This window comes from Culex quinquefasciatus, chromosome 3, assembly GCF_015732765.1.
Source record: "Culex quinquefasciatus strain JHB chromosome 3, VPISU_Cqui_1.0_pri_paternal, whole genome shotgun sequence".
Taxonomy (NCBI): Eukaryota; Metazoa; Arthropoda; class Insecta; order Diptera; family Culicidae; genus Culex; species Culex quinquefasciatus.
In genome coordinates this window covers 59,759,378-59,783,381 of record NC_051863.1, presented here as the reverse complement: position 1 = coordinate 59,783,381, position 24,004 = coordinate 59,759,378, and the positions used below count along the sequence as shown (strand labels likewise).

The 24,004-nt window shown below is 37.6% G+C and overlaps 2 protein-coding genes across 3 annotated transcripts in view; one reads left to right on the top strand and one right to left on the bottom strand.

Moving 5' to 3' along the window:
• The first annotated feature begins 1,172 nt into the window (after positions 1 to 1,172).
• LOC6042279 lies at positions 1,173 to 19,368 on the top strand. Its single transcript, XM_038260813.1, has 13 exons — positions 1,173 to 1,393; positions 1,449 to 1,555; positions 1,620 to 1,960; positions 7,201 to 7,507; positions 7,563 to 7,696; positions 7,756 to 8,048; positions 8,106 to 8,272; positions 14,003 to 14,288; positions 14,402 to 14,508; positions 17,804 to 18,466; positions 18,614 to 18,744; positions 18,812 to 19,101; positions 19,163 to 19,368. Exons 1-13 carry the CDS (start codon positions 1,237 to 1,239, stop codon positions 19,333 to 19,335), a joined length of 3,156 nt encoding a protein of 1,051 aa, XP_038116741.1. The 5' UTR covers positions 1,173 to 1,236; the 3' UTR covers positions 19,336 to 19,368.
• Positions 19,354 to 24,004, bottom strand: part of LOC6042278 (WW domain-containing protein tag-325) — a 21,899-nt gene continuing 17,248 nt past the window's right edge. For both annotated transcript variants that reach the window (XM_038258820.1, XM_038258819.1), the window contains exons 4-6: positions 23,669 to 23,995; positions 23,513 to 23,606; positions 19,354 to 19,556 (exon numbers count right to left, since the gene is read on the bottom strand). In XM_038258820.1, the coding sequence (XP_038114748.1) occupies positions 19,376 to 19,556; positions 23,513 to 23,606; positions 23,669 to 23,995 (602 nt within the window). In that variant the 3' untranslated portion in view covers positions 19,354 to 19,375. The remainder of the gene's footprint in view (positions 19,557 to 23,512; positions 23,607 to 23,668; positions 23,996 to 24,004) is intronic.

Sequence of the window (24,004 nt, the reverse complement as noted above, 5' to 3'; positions counted from 1 at the left end):
CAAACTTAAACTAAACAAGATAAATGCAAATTAAAATACTAAAAATAAAACAAGAAAAATATGAAACAAGAGAAGTAAAGTTTTTTAAAGAACAAAAGTTGCTCAAAATTACCTCCTGAACACGGGAAAAATAAAAAAAATCCAAATTAAAATTTTTTGCAGTAGAGTAATAAATAAAACATGATATGGTTGAATTAAGTCGATTTAAGAAAGGTATCAAAAATAAGTTATCGTCCGATAATGGAGTGATCATTTTTTGAAAAATGTTTTTTTTTTGCAAAAAAATGAACTTAAAAATGGTTAAAATTTTACATAACACAAATAGGCTTTTCAGATCAGTTAAATATGCGAAAAACGTTATTTGATACTTTTAGGTGATTGGTGAATTTTTCACAATTATATATTGAGCCAAAACTGTAACATCCCTAGTAACATTTTAGGGTTTAAGTAGGCCATAAAAGCCTATTTAGGCCGTATGAGGGTTTTCAGAACCATGATAAAACCTGTAAGTTTAAAAATGTTACTAGGGATGTTCCATATATAAAGATTCATAACTCACAATTTTCGAAAAGTTTGTGGAAACTTCTAAATAAATTACTTATCGGAAATATCTTTTGCTAACCTGTCAAACAAAATGTTGCATGGTAGATCCGTACATAATTTTTATCATAATATCTGAGATCTGGTATTTAAAAAAAGTTAAATCTTTTTGGCTAATTGGAATTTTTTGCCTCTCTTACTGAAGAAAGGCCATAGAATCACATGAATAACGAATTGCATAATAAGTCAAGATGGATCTTGAGGTCTTATTATTCAGTTTAAAAAGTTAGTTTGTCGAAATCAAGAAGATTTCATAATGATTTGGGAAATCTATCAAAAAATATGAGCGTCTAAGTGATTTGATAATGAAAATGATGTCTGGATCCAGTCTAATCTTGTAACAAATACTATATAAATATGAGATGGGTTTAAGACAGCCAATTGCAAAGTTATTGAAAAAAATAAGCATTTAAATAAGTCCGTATTTGACATTTATACAATAATTCAATGAAACGATTATGAGCCCATCGCACAGCTTCGCAACCCCTGGCTCACCAGTCCCGCAACGCGCAATTTCCACTGCACTTCGGCAACAGGTTTTTCTCGTATAGGTGATGCGCTCGACTAGTTCTTCGCACTACCGCACCGGAGCTCAGTTGTAGCCAAGCTCTGTCAGTTACTAAACAACACTCCGCGATGATAGGTGTGCTTCTGCTGGCGCTATGCGCCCTTTCGCTACTCAGGTTCGCGCGCTTCAGACAACGGTTCGTACGTGCCCTGAAGTCGATTCCGGGCCCACCAGGTGTTCCACTTTTGGGCAACTCGATCGAGCTGCTGCGATGCGATACCACGGGTAAGGGATTCTTCTTTTCTGGAAGGATGGTGTTTAGTTTCCACTTTCTTCTCAGAACTTCACGACAAATTGGTTTTGTGGACGAGCCAGTACGAACCACGGATCAAGATCGACGTGTGCAATACCCACTGGATCATGCATACTTCACCGGAACTTGCAGAGGTAAGTTACGCATAAAAAAAACATGTATTAGCAAAGACTCAAACCTCCGGATTTTACCCTTCAGCAAATCGTCACCAACGCCACGTTCAACCGGAAGGCCAAAGACTACGAGTACATGCACGAGTGGCTCGGAATTGGAATCCTGCTGGATCACGGCCCGAACTGGTTCAAACATCGCAAGGCCCTGACGGAGGCGTTCCACTTCAGGGTGCTGGAGAACTTTATGCCCATCTACCAGGAGCAGTCGGAAATTCTGGTGGAGAAGCTTCTCAGCTGTGGAGGTCGGGCCGTGGACGTTTTCCCCGTCTTTAAACTCTACACGCTGGACGTGATCCTTGAAACGGCCATGGGAGTGCGGTGTCGTGCGCAGGAAAATGACTCCGACTATGTCAGGGCTGTCGCGGGGTGAGTTTTGACTACGTTAAAATCGTTTTTGAAGCGTGAAATTTTATGCAGCTTTGACTGCAATCAAAAATTCAATTCGATTGCGTGCATGTTTATTTTAAACCAAATATGATATCCAATGGATTGTTCGATTTCGATCAGTAATCAATTCTGAATTGCATAAATCCATCAATTGTAAGCAAATATGCCCTTTGTTGAGGAAAATCGATTGTAAATGTTCGATTAGCCATGTTTGTAAATTACACTACTCGACAAAACAAAACTTGTGTCAAGGGATTCACGATATCTCATCGGTTCCTCAGAGAAAAGGCATCCCCGAATCCGATGCAATCGACAGAATTTTATTTTATGTCCACGCGGACTGACGAGAAGTTGGTAAATTTTTTAACATAAAAAAATCGAACAATTTAAAAAAAAACATGCGTCTCCTCCCAACTATATGAGCCATCTACAAAAATATGGAAGCGCCTGGTGCATAGCCATTTCCATTGAGCACAACGGAAACAACCAATACAAATGTATGAAAAAGTTGTCAAATTCGGGGGGTCCACAGCTAGAATTTTTTGTACGATTATAAAAATAAATATTAAAAGTTTAAAATTAAAATATTTGAAAAACATTATTTTAAATTTATTTGTTTACTAAAATTTTATGTTTCTCAAAGGTCTATGGGTACTTCGGGATGTCCATGGTCATCCAAGGACTCCCTGGAGTTAAGATCTACGAGTCTACCGCCGTAACAAGCAAGAGGTCGTCGGATTTTGACCCCGGATCATGTGCGTATAGCATCAGTGGATATGGTAGACTACTATATGAATGTAATGGGATGTACATGGTCATCCAAGGACTCCCTGGAGTTAAGATCTACGAGTCTACCGCCGTAACAAGCAAGAGGGTCGTCGGATTTTGACCCCGGATCATGTGCGTATAGCATCAGTGCATATGATAGACTACTATATGAATGTGTAGGGATGTCCATGGTCTTCCAAGGACTCCCTGGAGTTGAGATCTTCGAGTCTACCGCCGTAACAAGCAAGAGGTCGTCTGATTTTGACCCCGGATCATGTGAGTATAGCATCAGTGGATATGGTAGACTACAATATGAATGTAATGGGATGTCCATGGTCATTCAAGGACTCCCTGGAGTTAAGATCTACGAGTCTACCGCCGTAACAAAAAAGAGGTCGCCGTTTGGCTAAAGTGGTAAGCAAGGACTTTTGTTCATCGTTCAAACTTAAATATTTCGATAACTTTACATCGATTGTAGATCTTAACTCCAGGGAGTCCGTGGATGACCATGACCATCCCAACACATTCATATAGTAGTCTACCATATCCACTGATGCTATACTCACATGATCCGGGGTTAAAATCCGACGACCTCTTGCTTGTTACGGTGGTAGACTCGTAGATCTTAACTCCAGGGACAACCCCTTGCTTGTTACGGCGGTAGACTCGAAGATCTCAACTCCAGGGAGTCCTTGAAAGACCATGGACATCCCTACACATTCATATAGTAGTCTACCATATGCTCTGATGCTATACGCACATGATCCGGGGTCAAAATCCGACGACCTCTTGCTTGTTACGGTGGTAGACTCGTAGATCTTAACTCCAGGGAGTCCTTGGATGACCATGGACATCCCATTACATTCATATAGTAGTCTACCATATGCACTGATGCTATACGCACATGATCCGGGGTCAAAATCCGACGACCTCTTGCTTGTTACGGCGGTAGACTCGTACATCTTAACTCCAGGGAGTCCTTGGATGACCATGGACATCCCGAAGTACCCATAGACCTTTGAGAAACATAAAATTTTAGTAAACAAATAAATTTAAAAAAAATGCTTTTCAAATATTTTAATTTTAAACTTTTAATATTTATTTTTATAATCGTACAAAAAATGCTAGCTGTGGACCCCCCGAACTTGACAACTTTTTCATACATTTGTATTGGTTGTTTCCGTTGTGCTGAAAGGAAATGGCTATGCACCAGGCGCTTCCATATTTTTGTAGATGGCTCATATAGTCGGGAGGAGACGCATGTTTTTTTGAAATTGTTCGATTTTTTTATGTTAAAAAATTTACCAACTTCTCGTCAGTCCGCGTGGACATAAAATAAAATTCTGTCGATTGCATCGGATTCGGGGATGCCTTTTCTCTGAGGAACCGATGAGATATCGTGAATCCCTTGACACAAGTTTTGTTTTGTCGAGTAGTGTTATCGATGTTGTTTTTCAAGTTTTTGTCAAGTTATTGATGCAAATTCAAATTTTCATTGCAAAAAACTATTCAATTAATTGTAAGCCATTTAAAAAACGTTTATTTTTGTATTTTTAATTAAATTGAGCACTTGAACGGTACACATCAACCATAGCTATTGCACTCAGATTTCTGTTACAGACATTTTGGTATCTTCAATACTACGGGAACCATCGATATAATTTTTTATTCATCCCCTAAATTAGCGTCTTTGTAGTTATTTTCAACAAAGTTTGACTATTTTTACAATCAGATTCTAGCAGGATTGAGTCCGTAAGTTTGACAATTTTGGAATAAGAAGACAACAACTTCCTTGGTTGCTGTGCACCCTTAAGTCTTTTTGTAAATTTAGAATTTTTGGTAGGAGCATAACTGCTATAATATATAAGGGTAGTCATCATTGAGACACGGGGAACAATGATAAACCAATCAAGCTCATATTTGGAGGAAAGGTGCGTCTACTGGATACACGGCTGCCATAAACGTGGCTTTGACGGTAGACGCTCTCTTGAAAAGTTATTCATACATGTTTGATTCTGAGGTGTAAAAGTAAATTATAGGCAAAAATTACTTTTTCGCTCGTAGGCTGCCATAAACAACAAAACTACCATGTCTTTGGATTTCTTTCGACATTCCATCGGGAATAAGTTGGGCTAAAATGTCCTTTCATTAGGTTTTACCAAAATTATGGATATACCCAGAATCCAGGACTGTCTCATTGTTCCCCATTTCTTTCAGTCCATGAGTAACAACGAGACACTTTGATTTTTCTTTATTAAACTTTTCAAAATTTATGGAAATCTTTCAAATTATTTTTGGCATATTTTTTTTTGTTTTGACTCTATTTAATCATAAATATCTGGAGTTTTTTTTGAAAAGGTCCAATAAACCAATTTTCCAGTTTTTGCTTTTTGGGTGTTTTTAGAACCGCCTTGAGTCAGGGGTATTAAAAAACACCCAAAAATCAAAAATTGAAAATTTGGTTTATTGGTCCTTTTCAAAAAAAACTCCAGATATAAAGTTCTTTGGTATACATTTTAAAAAATTTGGTTTTAATTCTACAAAATTTAAATACTCTTTAGCATAACTTTTGTTGATAATACTTTCAAGTTGGCAAAATTGATCTAAAATGTTCAAGACAAGTCACCTGCAATGGAACAATACAAAAACATGATGTTTCACTAGAAAAGTATTAATTTTCGTAGAGTGTCTCATTGTTCCCCAGCTGTCTCATTGTTCCTGCCAAGTGCGTTTACAATGAGACAGTTGAGTAACTCTGGCTGTAGACGTCAGATCGATCTCATATTTTGATCAATGTTATTACACATTAAAAGAAAGAAAAGCAACGAAAAGCTCATTAAAACATGCTGATGAAAAAAAATACAAAAATCCACCAAAGGTAAAAACCAAAACTGTCTCATTGATGACTTTCCCACCTTAGGCGTTTTATATACGTTTTGATATTCGAAGTTTTGTAATTTTTAAATTATTTACATCATTTTATCAGTTACATCATTTCCAAGAACTGATTTATTTTCATTTATTGGAATGTTTTGGCAGAAACATCAGTGCAGTGCAACAACCAGTGCAACAACCTAAACTGAGATATGGGGTACCTTTCAACAGCTGACTAATCCAAACGGTGTAAGAGTTTACTGGTACATGAGATAACAAATTGAACAGAGGAAGGTTCAATATTTCACTCAAAAAATATCTGTAAAATGCATTATATAACAGAAAAGTTGTTTGGCAATCCTAAGTCATCGAAAAATCTAAGTTCTGAATATTTGGTGTTTTAGGAAAAAAAATCTTTTGGTGGCGATTTTTTTTTTTGATTTTGATGTTTTAAGCCTCACGATTTCTGATTTTTACCAACATTTTCAAAAAAAAAATGCAATATTGCAAAGTGATAAAACCTTCCTTAAAAGTCAATCGTTTAAAAATTGACCTAATCTCACCTCTTAGGACATTAGGTCAAATGAATCTAAAATGATGCTTCAATACAAAGAACGACTAAAAACAAGTCATCCGCAAGTGTAGCTTGCTCGACAAAAACCTATTTGCATGCTGGATAGACGGGAGTTTAGTGTCGGAAACATGGTTTAAAAATCACTTTACTGGATTAAATCTTGTCTTTTGGCAGCTGTCGTAAACAGCTGCCAAAAGACAAGATTTAATCCAGTAAAGTGATTTTTAAACTATGTTTTCTAAAGATGTCCCCTTCACAACCCTCAACAGAATTAAGTTTAATTGATAAGAATCTGAAAAATATCTGAAATCAAAGAAAATTACATTGACCTTATCTCATCCAAAATGATACTGATAATATCTGCTTATCTAAACATATTTAGATGTGCTGCACATAGCTCAAGTGCACTCTACCTTACAAAAAAAGGGTTTAAAGCTTTTAGTTGATAAGAAAAAATACAACTGTTTTGAATAGAAATCTGTTATCTGTCACAGTTCTATCGAAAATTTACAATATTGAACTGTCTTTCGTTAGTTAGATCGTTAAGTTATTTTCATTAATAAATAACTGGTTTTCAATACAGAAACTTTTTATCAAAATATTGAGACTAAGTACATTAAATTGCTATTTTCATTAGAGAATGATTGTTCCAATAATAAGATAACTATTTTTAACCACTCTAAACCAAATTTTAATCATGAATCGAGCTGCATTTTCAAAGTAAGTTTGTGGCATCAATTTTTATTTAAAAATAAAAAAAGTAATATTTAAAAAATATCAAGGTATAGCGATTGATCGTTAAATAACGGATCTGAATATCTATAAGTAAAACACTATGATAATACATTTGATTTTGTCAAACTTTCCTTACTTTAATCGTAAATAGTGTTTTTTTCATTTCCTGTTCTATCAATAATTCTCCTTACCCCCGATGCGTTTTACAGCTACAGCTATGCAAATCAACCCCCATTTAATGACTATTTTTTATTACTCCCCCATCAAGCCTAACGCAGATCACGTTCTGGCGCATGTACAACATTCTGGGACAATCGGACGTGGCCTTTCGCTTTTCCCGGCACTACCGGCCGTACCGGCAAATGATAAAGGTGAGCAATGACTTCACGATGACGGTTATTCGACGCCGGAGAAGCGAGATGGAATCCACCGAAAATCAGGAAACGGAGCGAGATTTTGAAGAAAGTGGTAAGCGCAGGTCAGCCCTGCTGGACAAACTGCTCCGGATGGAGATCGATGGACGGAAGCTGACGGACGAGGAAATCAAGGACCAGGTCAACAGTTTTATGTTTGCGGTGAGTAAAGGTTGTTTTTTTTTTCTGATTGGTGACTAAGACTCAGCTTTTTTAGGGTCATGACACCACCTCAAGTGCGCTTACGTTCATAATGTACCTGCTCGCAAAGCATCCGGACGTCCAGCGAAAATTGTACAAAGAAGTCAAGGAAGTCTTTGGAGATAGCAGACATCCAACCTTCACTCAAAGGTAAGCAACTAATAAACCGTAAATAGGGGAAGTTTTAACCTGTTCTCCCTTCCCTCCAGTACCCTCAATAACCTCAAGTTCATGGACCAGGTCATCAAGGAGGCACTTCGGCTGTACCCGTCCGTTCCGTTCGTGTCGCGGACCGTCGACGCCGACACGGAACTGGCCGGCGTAACGTACCCCGCCGGGACCACCATCTCGCTGGGCATCTACTTCATGCACCACAATCCGGCGTACTTCCCCGAGCCGACCCGCTTCAAGCCGGAACGGTTCGCACCGGAGGCGGAGCAGATCGAGCGCAAGAACCCGTACGTGTACATTCCGTTCAGCGCCGGAAGCCGGAACTGCATTGGTAAGCGGTTAGATTTGTGAGTTTTTGATAGATTGTAAAAATTGGTCAATCTTGCAGGGCAAAAGTTCGCCATGAACGAGATGAAAACCGCCGTCAGCCACGTGGTTCTGCGCTGCGAGCTGGAACTTGAGGATCCCGATTTTGTACCAAGGCTGAAGGATGAACTTATTTTGAAACCTTCCGATGGAATGCCGATCAAGTTTTTGGCGAGATCAAATAATTATTAATAAAAATAAACCGTTTAGTTGTTTTGATATCAACTCAAAAATCAAATCAAATTATTCGCTCGACAGCATTGCCTTGGCGTTCTCGATGGCGAGATTCCAACTCGAAACTAGCGACTTCACTGAAACAGGACCCTGGGAGACGACTCCTACACCTCGACTGATCAAACGACCTTTAGGTTAGACCGGGGCCAATATTTACATCCCCATCCGACGGAAGGCGTGATCAGACAAATCTCATCTCAAAAAATGCCACCGGGACCTCCTGGGATCGAACCCAGGCTGACTGGGTGTGAGACAACCACGCTTACCCCTACACTACGAGCCCCGGCCCGGGTTTTGATATCATGTTTACTAAATTTAAAAAATAATTCCCGAAATCGTGAATTGTGTTTATAGATTTGAAACCCACCAAGTACATTCAACCCCCGGTGGTTGGTCACTTTTTCGTTTGACACTTTTTAGTTTGTACCCCGTTGGTTTGACAAAATCAAACTATCAAAACAAACGTTTGGTAGTGTGCGTGAACTCTGTTTATAAGGGGTATCAAACTAAAAAGACATCCCGTTCGTTTGACAACAGTTGGTTTCAAACCATCGGGGTTTGAGTGTAATATATTCACGATACTAGTGTTAATGCACAATCATGAATAATTTCCTTCGAGGTTCTTAAATTCATGATCACAATTCACGATTTCGATAACTGTTCTTTTTTTTCTGTGTGGATGCAATAAAATTGGAAAGTTTTACGGCCATCTCCGATCATGATGTTCTTTATGTTTTCAATTTATCTTTTTGTTTATTTCGGCACTGCCCACCATTGAAAAAACGGCTAATATCCACTTTTGACAAAAACGAGATATTAGCAGCAGGTGATAGAGGATGTTCCAACGCATCTTCTAGAACTTCAATTTCACTGAAATAGTGTTTAAACTTGGCTGCCGCCCGAGCAGACGGAAATAACTTGGGAAGGTCAGTTTTTGATATTGTGAGAAGATCGAAATATGTTATTGGGATGATCGGATTAGTTGTTAAAATAACAAAAATCAATAACAAAGATTTGTTCGAAGAATAACTTAAACTGTTATTATGTTGTTATTGCAATAACAAACCAATAACACAGAAGGAATCATGAAGGAATAACAAGATTGGTTATTTTGTGCGGAGAGGTGGAGCAGCATAATAACAAAAAATGTTATTGAACTGGTATGTCTCCATAACAAAAAAAGTTATTGTTTTGGTTTATTTGTAATTTGCAAATAAACCTGCAGTTGCCATAACTCCTCTGTACTAGTCAGGGCTGCAGAGTCGGGTACCTCCAAGCGACTTTGAATCCATACTTTGAAGACAACTCCGACACTGGATGCAGGATATGACGTCAACGACGACTTTAGCTCTCCAAAATACCCGACTTCACAGATTCCGACTCCAAGTAAAAGTTGCTGAAAATTAGATGAATCCGATGCAGTCTCCGAGGTCACACTCCAGCTCGAATTTCAACGTCAGCTCCGACTTCCTGGCTCTGTGAAAATAATAACAGTTTTTGTTATTCACACTTCAAAAATTCTCAATAAATAAATCAATTCCGTTAGGGAATATAACAAAATAAAAAAAGAACTCTCAAAAGTTAATTTATCGGATTAATTTTAGCTTGAAACCCCATTTCATGGTGAAATAATGACCCCGATGAAATTGGTCAAAATTATTTCATAGTTGTAGCCAATTTTAGTAAAATCCCTTAGGGGGTATATCAAATAATTAAAAAAATCAACTTTCAAAATTTCAACTTTTTAGAATAATTTTAGCTTAAGGATCCCATTTCATGGCCAAAATATTGACCCCGACGAAATTAGACAAAATTATCCCAAGTTCTAAACATATTTAACAAAAGAAAAAATAATAACAGATTGTGTTATGGACACTTAGAAACTTTTCCATTTGTGCGATTTGTGGTAATTTTATTTCTAAGTCAGTATACCGAACGAATAACAAATTTTGTTATAAGGAGAGTTTTTGAAATGTATAACATTTCCTCTTATTGGCGTGTTATTAAACATTTTCAATATAATATCACTTCAATACCAAATATTGTTATTTTATCAGAAACTGTTATTATTTTTTCTTCTTGAAGTTGAACTTCAGGTTAAAATAATAACACTTTTTGTTATTTTAACAGGATTTGTTATTGAAATATTATTAATTTTGTTATTACCGTCTGCCCGGGATAGCCTGTCCCATTTTGGGGTCATGTCGAGGAATTTCAGGTGCTCTCTTGTGAGATTTAGTGAGAAAAAAAGTGCCAATTTTCAAAATTTCTCAGAATTCAGAAGCAAGGCCTACTAATTACACGACGTTGCAAGCATACCCGAGCAGGGGTAAATAACACGGGAATACCAAATTTTGGTATTACTTGAGCAAATAACAGCGACCAAAATGTGCCCTTGGTTGCCCAGTAATAGATGGTAAAATACCATGAAATCATACCAAAGTCTTGTATGTGGAAGGGCACAACAATACCAAACCATGTTATTCCAAGGGATAATACCTCAAAATAGAACCATTTCAATACCAAGTTGAGGTCTTCTGGATTTTTGAACATTGCTTGAATACCAAAACATGGTATTGCCATGGTTTTAATTTTAGGTATTCCCGCGCCCTTGGAAAATCATATTTTGGTATTCCTGTGGTCTTCCACATACATGATTTTGGTATGATTTGATGGTATTTTACCATCTATTACTGGGCAACCAAGATCACATTTTGGTCGCTGATATTTGCACAAGTAATACCAAAATTTGGTATTTTCATACCATTTTTAGTGCAGCAGTTGCAGTTAGTGAAAAAACGGAAATGATCCATATGCAACAGAAAAATCTACTTCTCTGATGATTCCATGTTGTTCTTAGTGATATTCTTCACCACACCGAATGCATTTGTCATTGATGAACGGCCTGTGCATAAAGTTCTTGAAGATTCTGAAAAATAACAAGATTGAAAAATAAGTGTTATTAAAATAAAACTGGATTGAAATTCACCAAAATTCAATAATCTTTCGATTGACTCGTTTTTCAAAGTACATATTTGGTTTTTTTTTCAAGGCATTTTAGCGCCAAATTTATTATCTTGTCCAAATTGGTAAAAAAATCCCATAGTTTCAGAGAAAATTGATGAAACCTTTCAATACCAAAATAATACCAAAATGTGCCATCCTGACTTAGAAAATTTTCCACAATTTCAAGTCATTTCTGTAGGGGGTATATCAAAAATGTTTAAAATCAAGTTCAAAATTTCCGGTTTTCAATGAAAGCATTCGCTTTGAGACATCATTTTAAAGCAAAATTAATTATTTTGTCAAAATTGGTCAAAATTTTCCCATAGTTTCAGAGGAATTTGATAAAACACTGTAATGCCAAAAGAATACCAATATGTGGTGTTCGACCATTGACAAATTCTGCAATTTTGCAATATCAAAACAATACCTTAAATTGGTATGATGGCACATTTTGCTCTTGCATAATCATTAAGACAAATTTTAAAGGGTCCAGGAATACCAAAATTTGGTATTGATACCAGAGAAAGGTATTATTACGCATTTCCCTTGTTATTAACCCATGCTTGGGTATGTCTTGAAGGTCAGGTAATGCTTTCTTACAGTAATTTTGGCTGCTGAATCCAAATCTGAAATCTAGTTTCGTGTTAACAGTGATGTTTTGGAGCTACGTCCTTTTGGAATGATATTTGCGTGTATTAGCGCTTTTTTTGATTTGGCGGGGGCTTATGCAAATATGGGTATATAAAAAAAAACAAAACCGAAGAAATTTTTAGAAAAGCGGCTCTATCTAGATTAATTTATTTTGACAATTGCATTTAAATTTAGTTCTAGAAGACCTTTCTGAAAATTTTCCATAAAAAACTATGTTACAACCAAAAATACCTTAGAATTTTTATTTTTCTCTATTTATTAAGCAATCCTTAAGTCTAAGCCCATCAAATAAACAATGCGATTATACGATATTCTTAAGATAATCAGAAAATGAGAAAACATTAAACTAAAATAGCAAATAACATTCCAAAAAGGCGCAGCTCCAAAACCTCACTGTTTACACGAAATTAGATTCTAGATTCGGATTCAGCGGCCAAAATTACTATTAGAAAGCATACCCTGACCTTTAATACATATGCTTGCAACGTCGAGTAATTAGTAAGCCTTGCTTCTAAATTTTGAGAAATTTTGAAAATTGGCACTTTTTTTTCTCACTTAAGGTGAAGCCGTTGATCATTTTCGAGGAAAATTGATCATCACTATAAAATATTCTGTATAAAATTCAATTTAACGAATTTCAGCTCCAAAAGGAATCAGCGTGTGCCAGTTGTTGCCTTCTTGAAGCCACTGAAGGAATTTTTGATCTAAATCAATTGTGCTTCAAAATTTATATAATTTTGTGGCACAGTCATTGAAGTCCTAGTTGGCAATCATGACGATTTCCATAACTTTACAAGGAATGGGATAATCGTTCCCAAAAGGAATCAGCATGTGTAGGGCACTATTCTAAACAACTTGTTGAAGGAATTTTGTCAAAATATTGAAAGCGACGCAAAATTTATATCTTTGAACGAAAAATCATGACAATGATGGAAGTCTTCACGTTAAGCTCAAATGTCTCGGCACAAGAGTGTTAAAATTAAATTCTGTCAGAGGAAAAAATGTTTGTCATGAAATTTCCTATAAGCTACCCTAAATTAAATGAGCATTTCTGAAAAAAGTTTCGAAAAAATTGAATTTTTCTACATAAATCCGCCTGGGAGAGTCCAAAAACTTAAATTTTGGTGCAATATTGATATTGCATCTTAATCTATGGACAAAAACCTATCGTTTGAAAATAATAGACACCTGATCGAAACAATTTTTGTATCGATTCCAAGCGATTTTAGAAAATTTGTGTTTAAAAAAGTGACTTTTTTCAGTAAATCGATTATTTTTTCTTGTCTAAGAAAACATTGTTACTAACATCATAATCTATCATTTAAGAAGAGAGCACCTGAAATTCCTCGACATGACCTCAAAATGGGACAGGCTAGTGCACAATTGGTTGAGGAAAAAGTATATTCAAGAAGGACATCTAACTAGACGGCCTAGCAATGGACATTCATTTTAAAAGATACTTCTTCTTCAACATATTCCCTTTTGTAAAGAATTGGAAGAGGTAAGAAAATGAGTAGACTCAGCCCGCCGTGTTTGATTTCCTCCGGAACTCTCCAGAGTGATCCGGCCCCATCCGGTTCTGTACACCTTTCTAAGAATGAAGCTTATGCAAAATTTAGGAAAAATCTAGCAACTCTATTGATGGATATGGTTACTTAAGGAATATTTTCCATTCTTTCTAAAATTTCAGATCTATCGTTGAAAAGATCATCGATGACTTCCTTGAAGACTTCACTAGCTTATTGTTCTGAAAAGATCCTTTAAAGTGTAAAATGCATAAGAAGAAGTGAGGAAGGCAAGAAATAATGTCAAATTAGTCGGCTGTTGTTAAATAAATTATTTAATTTGAAACACAGATTTCATAAGTGAAATTCACTCTTGCAGTTGCTCATCACTCGTCCGTGAATCATCAAACACAGCCTTCGAACTGCATCTTGCTTTTGAATAATTCCGCTCATTCGCACTCACACGAGGAACCACCGCTGCATATTTTCCGGCACATCCCACCGTTGACGACTGTCCCCTATAAATGGACACAACCATTCTACTGTTCTGCTCATTCTATCAGTGCCCGTTCTTCCAGTTCCATTCAGTATCTCTCCAGAACTCGGTCCAGTAACAAGTGCCAGTGCCAGTGCCAGTCTCCATTCAGCAAAACAAATCATGTTGATATTAGCGCTTTCGGTGATTGTGGCCATCGCTGCCGTGACAATCGTGCTCCACTTTCGATTGACCCAGTTTGAAAAGATTCCGGGACCTCCGGCCTGGCCACTCGTCGGGAGTTCGCTGCAGTTTATGAACCTGAGTCCAGTTGGTAAGTTTGCCAATTTGTTTCGTATTCTTTTTCGATTTCATTCTTTGTTTTGACACCACCTGAATGGACAGACAACGTTCATTAACACACATCTCACCCTCGTTCACACACAGATATATTCAACCTGCTGCGCAAGTACTCCAAAATGTACGGCAAGGCGTACAAAATCAGCTTTGGGTATGACTACACACTCATGTTTGCGAAGCCCGAAATTGCCGAGGTAAGTTGAAGGGTGCGTTGCTCCCGGATTTCGGGGTTTTTGGAGGAACAGAGAAAGGACTTGCGCTATCGGAATTCTTGCGTTTAAATGCAAAATTTTAGATTAGTTTTTGAAGCTAGAATTTTGAAAAAAAAAACAAATTTCAAATATTTATATCACCTAATGCAACATTTGAACGCATTTTTTTTTTATTTTAAATCATCAACTGGCATTTTTAGAATCAGTAAAATTCATATATATTTTTTCACATAAATCGATTGTTACAGAAAGTTGCAAATGAACAATTTTCGGAACATCAACTGAAATGGTCAAAACGAGTGTGTGGATAAATTAATGGCTTGATTGCTAGTAAACAATCATACTACTTCAATAAAATATATAAGTATACAAATTGATCATGCTGTCTTTCAAATTGTACCAAACCAAAAAGTGATCATCAATATTTTTTTGTTCAGAAGCGTTATTTGTTTATCAAAGTGTTTGGACAGTGAGTAAAATGAATCCATGCTCCACATTCATAAAACTGATTTCAAATTTGTCTCCCTGACCAGTTTGAGATAATTTGAATAACATGGTACATAAAGTAAAAATGATAACAAAAATGCAAAACAATATGTTGTTGTTAGCAAAGAACGTTTCCAGAACAAGCCTTACTGGTTTTAGGTCATGAAGAATATACACGTTTTTCATATTGAATCTTCTTACCATCTTGGTAGCTCCAGTGCTTAATTAATATTCAAACATATTGAATATCTCGAATACTATTTAACTATTTTCTTTTTTTTTTACAAAACCCTCTTTGAAACATTTAATGATACCAATTTAAAATCGAAGTTAGTGCGGTAAACAAAACCGAAAAAAACACGAATATGATCATGCCTGGAAGTGGTTATTACCTCATTTACAAATTTTATAACACCAATTTTCGTTAAAAATTGTTACCAAAATTACAATAATTAATTTTCATTCCAAAATACTGTATTTAGTGCTGTGTAACAAATAAGCAAGATCTATTCCCAGTCGTGAACGCTTCCGAAATGTATGCTATCTAATATAAATCTTGAATGAATGAAATTTTCAGACGAATTGATTAGTTCAATATGAATAGTAACTTGAATTGAATAAAATCATATTAAGTTCATATAAAAAACGTTACTTAATCCAACTTTAGGTGGTTGGTGCCTTCCTCACATTTATATAGTACATCGTCGCTTGTGTACTCATGTTACATGACCTATCTTTTAACATCAGACTCTATAACTTTTGATAGGGTTATCAGATCTTAGATGTTTTAGGCTCATTTGAAAGATCTTTCAATTGTCTAACTAACGACGGGTCGCATAATGGACCCGGACATCATTTTCATCGAAATATCTGAGATCCGGTCTCCAAAAAGTGTACAAAAGACACTTAAGTTCTCATAAGTTTTGATAGGGTTGTCAGATCTTCAATGTTTTAGGCTCAATTGAAAGGTGTTTCAAATACCTTTCTAAAAATATATAAAATAACGGGTTTTCTTACCAAAACCACCCTTTTTACAATCTTCCGGAGTTTAGTCAAAATCGTTTATTTAGCCTCACTTTTGAAGTACTTTTCTTAACTTCATAATATTAACGAGGGTCTTATGGGACCCAAAGACGGATCAAATGAGACCAATACGGTTGAAATCAGTTAAGCCAGTCCGGAGATAGTCAAGCGCATTTTTTGGGTGCACGGACTCACATCCAGACACACGCACAGACATTTGTTCAGAATTTGATTCTGAGTCGATAGGTGTACGTTAAGGTGGGTTTACGAGGTCGAATTGAGAAGTTCATTTTCCGAGTGATTTTATAGCCTAGTGTAAATTTCAAAGGTGTAATTTTGGAAGGTTTGATATAACTTCTCTTATGATGTAATTTTACCTCAATTTAGACTGAAAAAGTGACATTACACTAGAAAAGTGGTAAAAATACACATTTTTAAAGGTAAAATTAAACTGACTGACATAAAAGACCCCTTCCCAGATTTAATACTACCATGATTTTGTTTACTGTGTTCTCTCTCAAAATTCATTTGCAAATTTTCAAATCTTTGGTGCTAAATAGTTAAGAAAATGTACACTGAAATAAAAAAATAGTACCAAATTCCTTTATTCTAGGAATTTTGCTTCTTTTCCTTATTTAGTAATCGGGTTTTTTGGATTACTTAATAAGTAAAGGACCCAAAATTCCTAGAATTCAGGAATTTGGTACTTTTATTATTATTTTTCAGTGTATACTTCCACTTGGATTTCGGGAAATATTTACCGATTCCCGGGAAATTTATAAATTTTCCGAAAACGGGAAATATTTTTATTCGAGAAATTCCGGGAATTCCTGGGATTTTTTTTCCCGGGACGGGAAATTGGACGCTCTTCTTGCAATAAAATGAAAATGGGTTTTAATGCTTTTTCCTGCATTAATGTTAATGTTTTGCTTGTTTGGACTGGTATTAAAATATTTTGAACAACTATGAAATTTTTATTGTCAATGTACAGTACCGCTGAATTTTCTTTTTGTGCAAACAAATGTTTTGCTGATATTTATTATTTTTTTCAAACCTAAATTTGCTAAATTATGCCTTATTCAACTCAAGCTATGAATTACACCTGATTCTTATATTTAGTCACAGATCATCGATGCCACATATTAATCATCTAGATCCGCATAGAAGCGTGTAGCTTCAAGAACCTAAATTCTCTTATTTATTTGAAAAAGACATCGTTGAAAAACTTATTGCGTAAAGTAAGAATTTGGTGCAATATAAATAAAAAATGAAAATAGACTGAATTACTGAATCATAAGCAAATTATTACGATTAGAGGTTGTTGAATAACATTGCGTTTCAAAATAAGCAACAATTTTTTAATGAATTTCACAACTTCAAAAAAAACTGTTCACAACTTACCTTGCCGCAAACTCGCCTGAATAACATCTCATCTTACAATAAATTTTCCGATTCATGAAATTACCACAATAAAAGCAGTCAATTGATCACTGTCAATAGTTTCATTGATAAAACGTGCTACGGCGGTGTCACACCCTCACGTTACTGGTTCTCGCTAAATTTGTCTCACTAGTTAAGTCGCTAAGTGGAATACTGGTTTACTCAACCACACAATTCAAACCACAATTGGCGCATGACTTGCATAATGAAATTGCTCTTTCACATAAAATGCACGTGCTGTACCGTAAATTGAGCCCCTCCAAAAAAATCCCCTCACTTAAGATGCACTTAGATTAGAATTCATTGATCAAGGTTGTTTTCCCCCCAGAAAATTCTCAACACCCAATCGTACGCGGACAAGTCCAGCGACTACGACAAGGTGGCCGAATGGATCGGCCACGGCCTGCTCGTCTCCAAGGGCGAAAAGTGGTTCCAGCGGCGCAAGGTCCTCACGCCCGGCTTCCACTTCCGGATACTGGAAAGCTTCGTGCGGGTGTTCAACGAGCACAGTGACGTGTTCTGCCGGAAGTTGGCCACCTTCCAGGGCTCCGAGGTGGACGTTTTCCCCCGCCTCAAGCTGTTCACGCTGGACGTCCTGTGCGAAACGGCCCTCGGCTATCGATGCAACTCACAGACGGAGGATCCGGCTTACCCGCGCGCCGTTGACGAGATCATGTCCATCCTGAACTGGCGCTTCTTCAACCCGTTCGCCAGCATTGATGTGTTGTTTCGGTTTACCAAGCAGTACAAGCGGTTCCACCAGTTGATCCGGGAAACGCATCGGTTCACGCTGGACATTATCAACGAGCGGAGAAGGGAAGCCAGCAGGGTTTCGGAGGTGGACGAGGACGAGGACCTGCGGGATGATGGCGGTTGTGGGACCAGGAAGAAGAAGCTGGCCTTGTTGGATATACTGCTGGGGGCGACGATCGATGGGAAGCCGCTGTCCGATGATGATATCAGGGAGGAGGTGGATACGTTTACATTTGCGGTGAGTGTGTCATGTGTAATTTCACATATTCTACACATTTATATAAAATAACATTGAAAAAAGATAATCTTCAATTTTAGCTTTTTAAAAAACCTTCCTAAGCTAAACTTTTATTAACTTTGAAACTTGATTTTCGGATACTTTCAGGGTCACGACACCTCAGCATCAGCGCTGACCTTCATTCTGTACAACATCGCAAAACACCCGGAGATCCAGCAACGAATGTACGACGAGATTGTCGAAATTGTCGGCCCAGACTCTACGGAACTCACGTTGCAGTAAGTTCCCCTTCAATCTGTATCTTTTGCAACATGAATGATCCAAATTTCACTTCTTTCTCAATAGCACCCTAAACGAACTTCGCTTCCTGGACCTGGTCATCAAGGAATCCCTTCGGATGTTTCCACCGGTTCCGATGATCGCTCGCCACGCCACGGAGCGGACCGAAATCGAGGGGAGCGTCATCCCGGTCGACACCATCGTTGGCGTGGACATTTTCGAAATGCACCGTGACTCAGACTACTTTCAGGACGCCGAACGGTTCAATCCGGACCGATTTGAGGCAGTTAGGGAAACTGGAAAGAGCAACCCGTTTACTTACATTCCGTTCAGTGCTGGCAGCAGGAATTGCATCGGTAGGAGATTTTCTCTTGCTACATTTGGATTAATTGAAATTAATTCAACTTATTTCCTCAGGTCAAAAGTTCGCCCAATACGAAATCAAGACGGCAGTAACGAAGATCCTTCAGAACTTCACGCTGGAACTACCCTCACCGAACTTTGAGCCCGCCCTCAAAGCCGAAATCGTACTCAAACCAGCCGGACCGTTACCAATTCGATTCGTCCCACGAGCAGCAGCTGCACCTTGAACAAAACAACAACCAAACTTTAAACGCTAAATCCCCATCTTTATTTCTCGAATATCTCGTCGTAGCGGTCAACCATGGTGATGATGCACTCCCGCGGCACGGCACTGACCGTCTCGAAGCGCTCCGGGCACACGTCGGTGAGCGTCTCGTTGAAGATGCACGAACTCATCAGCATCGCCAGGCTCAGCGTGTCCATCTCGTTGTCCTCGACGGCGACGACCCTGGTGGAAAAAGATATTTGAAATGCTATACCTATTGACAAGATGGCGATGCCTGATGAGTTTGATACCAACGTTTAAAATTTCAAACTAGAATCAGATTGAAACCTGGTTCAATAGATTCTAACAGTATTTTTTGAAATATATAAACATTAACAAATATTATTAATACAATTTTTGTTCATTTTTTTAACTGGAAAGAAATCGATGAGCATGAGCATAGTAAACTCCCAATGAGCTGCTACTCCGTTATTGACAGATCAGCTGAAGTTAAACAATGAATCAAAAATGATCAGTGTGAACCAACCATCGTTCTTTGTTCAACCTCTGAAGATCCCTACTTTTTTAGTCAAAACCGGCACCCTCCAGAGAAGCCTGCAGTTCATCGAAAGGGAGGAATGTTAGTCCGATAATTGAAGTTGAAGACTCATCAAGCTCATAGTTTTTCGCTATATACCTGTTGAATCCACAGCATCTACTTGGGATCCATCTCCACGGGATTTATGTTTGTGTGGGTTAGTAGGATAAGCAGTTTGAGTGCAGCCTCGAAAAACCCGCGAAGTTCGTCTACCGGCCGTGTGCAAAAAGGTAAACAAATCAACGCCGTGTCGGCCGCCATCGCGCAGGGGAGCGTGAGCGCAGATGGAAACGACAAAAAGTATCTACAGTATGTCAAAAAAGTATTTACACCCCTTGGGCACTATGCACATTTTGTGATGAAACATGTAAAAAAATTAAAGTTTGACAAGAACCTAGTACTACGTTTTGTTCAGAAACTCATGCCAAAGATTTTGCTACAAAAAGCTCATGAAAAGATGATTTCTATAAAAAGTTATATAACAAATACTATTACGAAAATAAAAATGGTGCAAAAAAAGTTTGTACACCTTTCGAAAAATTAACATAAATAATGTTATTTGTTGACAAATCACCATAAATCCAGTCTCCCAACTCCAAATAGGCATCCTTGACTGATTAAAAGAAGAATTTGGATGAATATAAAGTTTACTTACTACTTAGTATAAAAGTTTATATAACTCTGGAAATTCTATATAAAACTTATCTAAACTTGATTTTGCAAACTTTCAATTCAAATAAATGTCAATATATTACCATAGAATTGCTAAATAAACATTTTGGAGAGGGTATAACATCGTTTAGGGGGTATTTGTATCGATAGAATAGATTTTTCGTTGGAATTTCGTACCAACCCGGAATTACGTCGTCGGAAAATCCGCCGGCATCCGAACCGGTCCACGTTTCACAAGTCAACCTATGTGGAATCGAAAAGGGTATAAAATTTCCGATCTTTTGATACCCATACATCCAGGTTTTCTATAAAACCCACGTTTTTAAATACCTGGGCAAAAAGTAAGTTTGATCCACGAGAACAAAAATTACGAAATTCCATACATTTTTGGAAGGTTGCTCAAACGAAACCATAACAACGTTTTTGCTTAGGTATTTAAAAAGGTGGGTTTTATAGAAAACCTGGATGTATGGGTATCAAAAGATCGGAAATTTTATGCCCTTTCTGATGCCACATAGGTTGACTTGTGAATTGTGGACCGGTTCAGATGCCGGCGGATTTTCCGACGACGTAATTCCGGGTTTGTACGAAATTCTAACGAAAAATCTTTTCTGTCGATACAAATACCCCCAAAACGATGTTATACCCACTCCAAAATGTTTATTTAGCAATTCTATGGTAATATATTGACATTTATTTGAATTAAAAGTTTGCAAAATTAAGTTTAGATAAGTTTTATATAGAATTTCCAGAGTTATATAAACTTTTATACTAAGTAGTTAGTAAACTTTATATTCAATCCAAATTATTTTTAATCAGTCAAGGATGCCTATTTGGAGTTGGGAGACAGGATTTATGGTGATTTGTCAACAAATAACATTATTTATGTTAATTTTTCGAAAGGTGTAAAACTTTTTTGCACCTTTTATTTTCGTAATAGTATTTGTTATATAACTTTTAATAGAAATCATCTTTTCATGAGCTTTTTGTAGCAAAACGTTTGGCATGAGTTTCTGAACAAAACGTAGTACTAGGTTCCTGTCAAACTTTAAATTTTTTACATGTTTCATCACAAAATGTGCATAGTGCCCAAGGGGTGTAAATACTTTTTTGACATACTGTACATCCCGGATATGTTCCGAGATCACCAGTGCGACCCCCCGTTCAGGTACTGCTGGTGCCACGATCAGCGGCACATCAACATCCGCCAACATTCCCATCAGGAACGAGTTCCAGGTGCTGAGCGACGACGAAGAAAACAACAACAACAACACCAACGATATCAGCACTACCGACGACGAAGACGACGATGGACGTGCACAGAAAAAAGTGTCGACGTCAAAAAAGAACAATTCCCCAAAGGAACGTAGATCACCTCCAGTTTTTGTTTTGGACACGTTGGCGGACGATATTGACGAGTTGCTGGAAGGCCTCGGATATTGTCTGAAAATTGGTAAGTCGTCGGTGCAAGTTTACACATTCGACAAAAAGAACTTCGACCTGGTTGTGGAGAAATTAAAGAGTAAAAACTTTAAGTTCTACACATTCGACCCCGTGCAGAAGACAGCCGTTAAGGTCGTCTTGCAGGCAGCTGGTCATCGTACGGTTCCAGCGGATAACTCAGCGTTCCCTCCTTGATGGGGGCGATCGTTCGCCCGCGTGGTCGCTGCCGGTAGCGGCAATGCGGCCCAGCAAGAAGTTACCGGGGAAGATATCTTTACCTTGCCAGAGTTCTTTGCTCTCGCAGGGGAGATGATGACGCGGTTTTGGACCTGCCGTAACAAGGCGGAACAATTCCTGGCCCTTGGGGAGCTGATGATCAAGCACATCTATAAATTTAGGAAGTTTTTTTTTCTTAATTTTCCTTACTCTTGGTGTCACCTTTATTTACAAGCAATAATTGTTCCAAAATGGATTATGATGTAACACACAGCTGAAAGGAACTCCAAAACTCTGGAATGTACCTCAAAAGAACTTATTGTATCTTGATTATTCACCAATAAAACAAAATTAAAATTGAAAAATTATAGATTGTGGATGTTGATAAATCAATCGTTTGTTATAGAAGCAAACAAAAAATGCTCAGCTGCATTGTTTTAGTTTATTTAGCATCGCATAGCGTGATAAAGTCACACAACGAAGTCCAATGTCTGAATTGAAAGTATTTCGGCGATTGTCCACGCTCTATACAAGAAAGATTTTTGTGTATGGACAATTGTGTATGGTCCCATTCAACTCATTGCAAAATTTGATTTTATCCGTACTCGGACCAACCACGATGGATAAAAGTACGACTTGAATGAATGAATGAATAAATGAATGAATAACTCTCATACCCGCCGGCGGCTTGATCCAGTACACAGGTGTTCGCTTGATCAAACAGTCCGTCATCTTATGTTCAGTAATCTGTATACCCACGTAGGGGAAATATTCCCATTTTAATCACTCTAAGCCGTTTAACCAATTCTCATCACTTTTGCTGTTTTCCGTTTTTAAATCAACATTTTCAGATGTATTTACAATGGAGAGTTGCTTGTTCACTTTTATTTGAGCTATTTATAACTTTGGAACAGTCAAAAAAACTTTATGAAAGCTGTAATTCATGATCAAAGTGCTGATAGGCTGATAATAGAAATAGGCTTTAAAAGGGTATAGTTCTCCTACATAAGTTTTTTTATGTACGAATTTTGTTGTTACAAATACCAGTGCTTAAATCAAAAGAAGTTTTCCATACCAGGGACACATCACAAAGACGCCCTTTTTTTAAAGTATGACTTGTGTTGAAATAATCTTCTAACTGCAATATGTTGAATAAACAACTAAAGAAAACAATTAAGGAAAATGTGACCTGATAGTAAACAAATTTGCACAATTCTTAGTGAAAACTCTTCTAAATGACTCTTCTAATCAAAGTCATAATGTAACTTACTTTCTGATATGTTTCATCAAATACTGCAACGTTTCCCTCCGTATGTCGTCCAATGAATTGACCAGTTCAAGCACCTTCAGCACCCTGTTGTGTACTAAAATTTAAAAATGGCTCATGAACAAAATGCCCGCAATTTCAGTCATCCCAACTCCCTACTCATATCCGACGGTCCCGGAATTATTCGATTCAACTGCCACAGCGACACCAGCGGCTCCTTCAGCTCTCGCAGGAACAGCTTCAAAATCCCGCACACCTCGTGCGGACTCTTCTGGCGGCGCAACTTCTTGTAACTGTCTGCGTTGATATCGTACCGCAGGTTCTGGATCGTGTTATGATTCCCGGACACCCGATACAGCCCCACCGACTTCATAAACTTATCGCTGGACTCCACAACCGTCACGCACTCCACGACGATCTTCGGTATCCGCGGGTTGCTCTCGTGCATCTGGACGTCCTCCAGGAACGTGTTGAAGCAGGCCTCGTCTGGAAGGG

Bases quoted from the DNA above. Each gene is read 5' to 3' on its own strand.
- LOC6042279 (XM_038260813.1), top strand. From the start codon at position 1,237: ATGATAGGTGTGCTTCTGCTGGCGCTATGCGCCCTTTCGCTACTCAGG. The intron at 7,508-7,562 runs GTGAGTAAAGGT...CAGCTTTTTTAG, and splicing joins TCAACAGTTTTATGTTTGCG to GGTCATGACACCACCTCAAG. The intron at 14,289-14,401 runs GTAAGTTTGCCA...GTTCACACACAG, and splicing joins TATGAACCTGAGTCCAGTTG to ATATATTCAACCTGCTGCGC.